At 33.1% G+C, this 7,086-nt stretch overlaps 1 protein-coding gene across 1 annotated transcript; it reads left to right on the forward strand.

Moving 5' to 3' along the window:
• The first annotated feature begins 477 nt into the window (after positions 1 to 477).
• On the forward strand, positions 478 to 2,364 carry LOC111450027 (putative expansin-B2). The gene is made up of 3 exons (XM_023090170.1): positions 478 to 689; positions 764 to 1,070; positions 1,908 to 2,364. The coding sequence occupies exons 1-3, from the start codon at positions 509 to 511 to the stop codon at positions 2,239 to 2,241; spliced, it is 822 nt and encodes a 273-aa protein (XP_022945938.1). The 5' UTR covers positions 478 to 508; the 3' UTR covers positions 2,242 to 2,364.
• The last annotated feature ends 4,722 nt before the right edge of the window (positions 2,365 to 7,086 follow it).

Here is a 7,086-nt window from a genome sequence, read left to right on the forward strand (position 1 = left end):
AACCATCACAAACCGACATTTTTTTTGTTATATCGAGCCACTGACATTTTTCTGTAACCCTACCTCGTCTCTGTACTAGTCTCGAGCTCCTTACGAGAGTGAAAATTATCCTCCCAAATCATCACAAACAGACATTTTTTTGCTATATCGAGCCACTGACATTTTCCTGTAGTTCTTGTGATTTAACCACAAATAGAAACGTGCAAGTTGTTGATATAGATAGTAATAATTGTCTACACAACGCATTCTAAAGTTACGATTCTTAATCGAGACAATCGATATAAATCATTTCGTACCATCAACTCATGTTATCTTGTAGAAAATATCGAGTTCAAACGTCACGTACCAAAAAAAATATTGGCTTTATTATTCCCTAAGAAAATACCAAAAAGAATATACTAAGAAATGCCTCCTTCACTCGGCCATCTATAAATAGGCCAAACTCCACCATTTTCACAGCACAAAGCAGCAATTCAATCCCATTTTTGTGCTTAATTCTTCATTCAATATGATGAATTTCAAGCATTCCCTTTTCTTTGCTACCCTTCTTTCTCTTTCACTTACTCCTTGTTTTTGCTTCAATCCCAAATCCCTTAATCTCTCCAACTATGAGTCCTACGATTCTAATTCCGGCTGGTCCCCGGCCGTCGCCACCTGGTACGGCAGCCCTGTCGGCGCCGGGAGCGACGGTACTTCTCCACCCTCCACTCCAATTCCATTGAATATTGTTTTTACATTTATTTATAATATGACTGTTTTTTAGGAGGTGCGTGTGGGTATGGAAGCGCGGTGGGGAAACCACCATTCTCGTCGTTGATTGCGGCGGGAGGCCCTTCCTTGTTCAAATCCGGCAAGGGCTGTGGTGCTTGTTATCAAGTGAAGTGCTCGGTAAAGGGCGCGTGCTCCCGGAATCCGGTGACGGTGGTTATAACTGACAGTTGTCCTGGCGGTTCCTGTGCTTCCGACGCTGTCCATTTCGATCTCAGCGGCACTGCTTTTGGTGCTATGGCTGTTTCTCGTCGTGCCGATGAGCTCCGCAATCTTGGCGTACTGCAGATTCAATATAAAAGGTATGCATTGACTCTAGTTAATCATGATTTAACTCGAGTTAACCACCGGTTTAATTTAAAAATAATAATAATAAAGAAATATAAATAGCATATACATTCAAATCGGGTTAGAAATCACGACTCTCCACAATTATATGATATTGTTCACTTTGAGCATAAGCCATCATGGCTTGACTGTGTGTTTCCCAGAAGGCTTCATATCAATGGAGATATATTCCTTACTTCTAAATTGTTCTTGTTAAACACAACTCTCGGTGGGAAATACTCATATTTGAGTATAAGCTATCATGGCTTGGCTGCGGGCTTCCCTCGGAGGCCTCGCAACAATGGAGATATATTCCTTACTTGTAAATTATTCCTGGGGATGGTTGAACACAACTCTTTGTAGGAAACACGAATTTATGATTTATTAAAACACGGCCAATAATTTGTTGGGATTTTGAAACAAATCGTGTTAGAAATCACGACTCTCTACAATAATATGATATTGTCCATTTTCAGCATAAGCTATCATGACTTAACTCTGGACTTTCCCAAAAGGCCTCACAACAATGGAGATATATTTCTTACTCCTAAATTATTTCATGGGATGGTTGAACACAACTCTGTGTGAGAAACACTCATATTTGAGCATAAGTTATCATGGCTTGGCTGTGGGCTTTCCCAGAAGGTTTCGTAACAATTGAGATATATTCCTTTGGTAAATTATTCTTTGGGATGGTTGAACACAACTATCGGTGGGAAACACTCACATTTTTTATTTAAACGAATCGAGAAGAAATTACAAGACACTGTGAATACGTTTTAGACAAGCAAAACTGTGACATTGACATGCAGGGTGGAATGCAAATATGGTGGAACTTCGATCCAGTTCGTGGTGGATGCAGGGTCGAACCCAAACTATTTTGCAACTTTGATCGAATACGAAAATGGAGATGGAGTTCTTGGTTCAGTGGAGTTGAAACAAGCGCAGGGCTCGGGTCCATGGATTCCCATGAAGCAGTCATGGGGTGCAGTTTGGAAGCTGGACTATGGCTCCGCCCTCAAGGCTCCCTTCTCTTTCAGGCTCACTGCCCTGGAATCCAGGAAAGCCGTGGTGGCTAACAACGTGATTCCGGCAGGGTGGCAGCCGGGGAAGACTTATAGATCAGTGGTCAACTTCAAGGCTTAGTCAACGGAGTTGAATAGTAATGATAATTAGTATGAGTAAGAGAGGTTAAGCAAGAGATGAACCGAAAGTCAACTTTTCTGGGTTAGTGAGGTTGCATGGTTGTATGGAAATAAAACCGAGTTTGTTTGGAAACTTTATATTTATATAATATATTCCCATTTGCGTTATTGACCTTATAATACACTTTTTGGTTATATACTAACACCAACAGACATCGAAATTTTAAATAATTATAATTGATATTTACTAAAATTGCATGTCTCTATTATAGTAATGTTTTCTATAACATCCCACAATTCCACACTCCAATAAATTCTCCCTCCTTATCTTGACTCAAAATCCAACGACCTGTGTTATTCGACATAATCCTATTTCAGATTTACCCATACAATAATAATAGAGGGTTAATAATGGTATGAAAATAGAGGGTTAATAATGTAATCTTGAACAACATGTAGTTGATATACAAGAGGATTGTGTTCAAGTAATAATGTAAAAAGTTTATAGTATATGAATAAGGTTGGGTGTCTTATCCCGGTAACACTATTGATATTACCCAATTTGTAATCGTTACAAATGATTTGATCCAAATCGTTTATGTGGAGACATGTAAGTGAGGGTATCCTATACAATGAGTTTGTATAAGATTGGACCAAAAAATATTTAATCTCTCCTTATAAATCCGTTAATTAAGAAGATTAATGTTTCACATGATGATTATATGCGACTCGATCTTAATCCTGAGTGAGTTATGAACTCTTGCTTGTGAGGGCTTGTCCTTTCATTTACATGGTTGAAAATGACTCTTTTAGCCAATTCAATATACTTACCATTTTGGGGACTTGACCAAATCGGGAGTTGGGAACATAATATCATGGGATAGAATTCACTCATTTCCATATAAGAAAAGTAGATAAGTTGTTCTATTGAGTACCGATTTCAGGACTGGAACAATGGGGCCACACCCTCTCATTGGCCCGAGAGGGACTTGGTGTATGATTAGATCATAAACAAATTGTTCATTAGAGAATTAGTGGTACTTATGGTGAAAGATTTAATTACAGAGGTAAAACGGGCTTTTAACCTAGCTGTAATTATGAACAACTCGTGAATGATCGACTTACTTGTAATGGTTATATCAATGGACATAACTTGTCCTACCGTGCATAAGAGTGCAACTCTGGTCTATAGTAGAGTGACCTATAGTTAATAAATGAAAATTGATTAATTAAATAGTTTAATTAATTAATTTTGTATCATAGCTTTGTAGGTCTATAAGGTCCTATTGCTGGCTCATAGTAACCCTAAAATATTCCATTTATTTAAAGGAAAATTTGAAGGGTTTAAATTAATATTTAATATATTAAATATATTAAATATAGAAGAGAAAATAAATTTAATTTGAAATGTTAAATTAATATTTAATACATGAGATATATTAAATAAATAGAAAAAATATATTTAATTTGAAGTGTTATTTAATATATTAGATACGTTGGGGAAAAATATATTAATGTAAAAGGTTTAAATTAGTATTTAATATATTAGATATATTAAAAAAAAAATATTTATAATATTTGACACAATTAAATATTAAATTAATTAATCTATTTTGATAATTAAATAAAAATATATTTGAAATTTGAATGAAATTCAAATGGATTAAATATATATTAGGGTCTTATAATATATGATTTGTTTAAGATATTATATCACAATATATTAAATATGTAAATATATTATTGGACAAAGATTCTCCAAGAGACATACGAATCTCTCCCACTTTTTCTGTAACAATGAAATTACATGTCGAGAAAATTCTCAGAAACTTTTTATTCTTCTCCCATCTCTTTAAAATTTTCTTTCAAGAGCCTCCTACAAGCCTTTGTCGTGTGTTTGAGTCATAGCAAGGAAGATCTGGTGGAATGTTAAGAACTTCGGCATGGTTGGAATACTCCAACCAGTCTTACAAGCCAGGGTTTCTACAAAGATAGAGTTCTTACTCTTCTATGTATTGCTTTGTTTTGATTCTTAATAAAAATAAAAAACGGTTCCCAATGCTTCCGTGAGAAGAGTTTATTCCCTTCAATTGGTATTAGAGCCTATCGATTTTTTAATTTTGAATTAAAAGTATTATGGTGGGTATTTGATTTTTCGTATATGTGATATATGTAATATTGTTTTGGCATATTAGTGTGACATTAGATTTACCGCTTTGTTAGACAAATGTATACCCTTATGGGTTGGGTTTATTGTGAATTGAAAAGAGACAGCTACGACCAGTATGTTTATAAATTTGATGTACAATTTAGGGTTTTTGAAACCTTAATTTTACTACATTTAGAATTATTGTGGAAAATGTGTATTTGAAATTGTTTCAAATAGTATGTATATTTGGAATCGTTCCAAAAGGAAAAAGATTTATGTTTTGAAACTTCCAAAAGAAAAAGATCTACGTTTTGAAACTTTCAAAAAGAAAAAAAAGATCATTTTTTGAATTGTTTTGAAAGAAAAAGGGAAAAATCTTAATATCTCATTTTGAATTGTCGACATTTGGAATAGTTCCAAAAGTAATCATCTCAAACCCTAATTTTATTACTTATATTTGAAATGGTTCCAAAAGAGAAAGATCTCAAACCCTAATTTTATTAGGGTTTGAAGATTTCAAAATTTAATTTTAATTTGAAAGTGTTTCAAATGAAAAGAATTTTATTACATGAGTGGCATTGTAAACATTTGTAAATTTGGAATGGCTCTCAATGTTTGTATTTAAATTGTTGTAATTTAATTTATTTTCAATTTTTAGGATATGCTAAATATGTCTTCAATTTTTGGTCGAGTAATCTATTAAATTTGATTTTAAAAGGTTTAAAATGCTATAGTTTTAAGATTATTAATAAGTAAATTAGTTTATAATAGAATTAAAAACCGTTTAATTAAGGTAGGTTTATTAATCTAGTAATTAATAGTTAATTAAAGATTAATGAATTTAAAATAAAAATCAGACTATAATAGAACTCTATCCAAGGAAGATTTTGAGTAGACAGGTATTTAAACTGACATAATTGGACCACCCCTACCTAAGAACTCGGAAATGACCTAAGAGTTGAATTAGTCCAATTTTATTTAATTTGATTAAGCAGGCTCGTAATCTGATTAGTTTTTGAATAGTTTAAAAACTTGGTAATTCATGTTAAAACAATTCAACCCAAGTAGATTGGAAACTTAGATAAATGAGATTAGCCTAATTTGTCTGAGTAATAGAAAACCCTATTTCAAAATACATGGAGAAGGACATCTGTGAAGATATCAAGATATTAAGGACACATGTCAGGATAACTTACGTTCTCTATTATTGATTCACATCGTGAGATTCATGTGGGGCCTCGTGACTGCTTTTGGACCATTTCCTACGGAAGGTGTTTGCATGAGTCATGGTGAATCTCTTGAGAAAGTATTTATAGTAAATGGGAGAAGGAAATGTGTCAACATATCCTATGGTCTCCATCATTGGTTCATAATGTGAGATTTGTGCAAGGCCTCGTGGCAGCTTTTGGACCATCCCCTTACGGAAGGTGTTTGCATGGGTTAATATCAGGGTGAACTCTTGAGAAAGATAAGATATAGTAATTTTATTTCCAATACTTGATCTGCCCTATGGCGGCACTTGTTGGTATAAAATTACAAGATCTAAAATGATGTGTTACATTTACGAAGAGATCATTAAGATTGTTAATGATGTTTTTGACCGAACTAATGGTAACTAATATCATAGGAATAAGAGTTATAATGGTATAATGTTTGGTTGAGATTGTCTCAGTTCAGTGAAGGAACATTTGACCTACCCTACGGCTGCACTTGTTCTAAATCACGAAATTAAGTATTATCAAATTCAAGAAAAATCTTATGACTAAAGCTACGATAGGAAATAGTTCCTAACTAGCGAGGATATAAGTGACACTACCTGTACAGTTGATATAAGATCTACTATCAAGATTTTTTTCTTCATTACATTTACGTGTAATTCTTGTAAAATACTTGATGAGGTAGAACAGATTCTACTAGTTGACACTAGAAAATCAATCTCGTGTAGTGGAAGACATTAAGATATTAAGTAAAAATTGTTACTAACCATAAGAAATTCAATTTCTCAAACTAGTACATATTTTGAACTATTAAAGTTTATATTTTAAAAATTGTTTGAAAATATGTTCCGCTTAAATTAAGTATAATTATTATGTGTTAAAATGTTAACACTCACCATACTACGAAATAAAAAGACAAATTGTTTTATCCAAAAAGGATGATACTTGTCTTTAGCCGTTCATTTAATTAAAGTCAAATTGAATAAAATAAAAAGACTAGTAAAAAGTAATTTTCTGAAACCTTTGAGTAATTACATTACATATCTATGGATCTTGATTTTCATGCAAGATAATCATTGGGCTTTTATTGAATAGGGCTACGAGACCAAAGAGAATTTTGGGCTCATGCACACAAGATGAATGCAAAGTCTAAAGAATATTGTTAATATTTTATCAAATTGATTGATGATTATTTGATAACAAATGCAACCTAGTCTATTGTATGAAAATTCAAGGTTAATAATGTAATCTTGAACCGTATGTGGTTGACATACAAGAGGATTGTGTTCAAGTAATAACCAAAAGAGTCTATAGTATATGGATAAGGTTGGATGCCTTGTCCTGGTAACACTATTGATACGACCCACTTTGTAATCGTTACAAATCATTTATAGAGACATGTAAGTGGGGTCTCCTATACAATGAGTATGTATAAGACTGAACCAAGAAATATTTATTCTCCCTTCATAAATCCGTTAAT

Source organism: Cucurbita moschata, unplaced genomic scaffold (assembly GCF_002738365.1).
Source record: "Cucurbita moschata cultivar Rifu unplaced genomic scaffold, Cmos_1.0 Cmo_Scf00001, whole genome shotgun sequence".
NCBI lineage: Eukaryota > Viridiplantae > Streptophyta > Magnoliopsida > Cucurbitales > Cucurbitaceae > Cucurbita > Cucurbita moschata.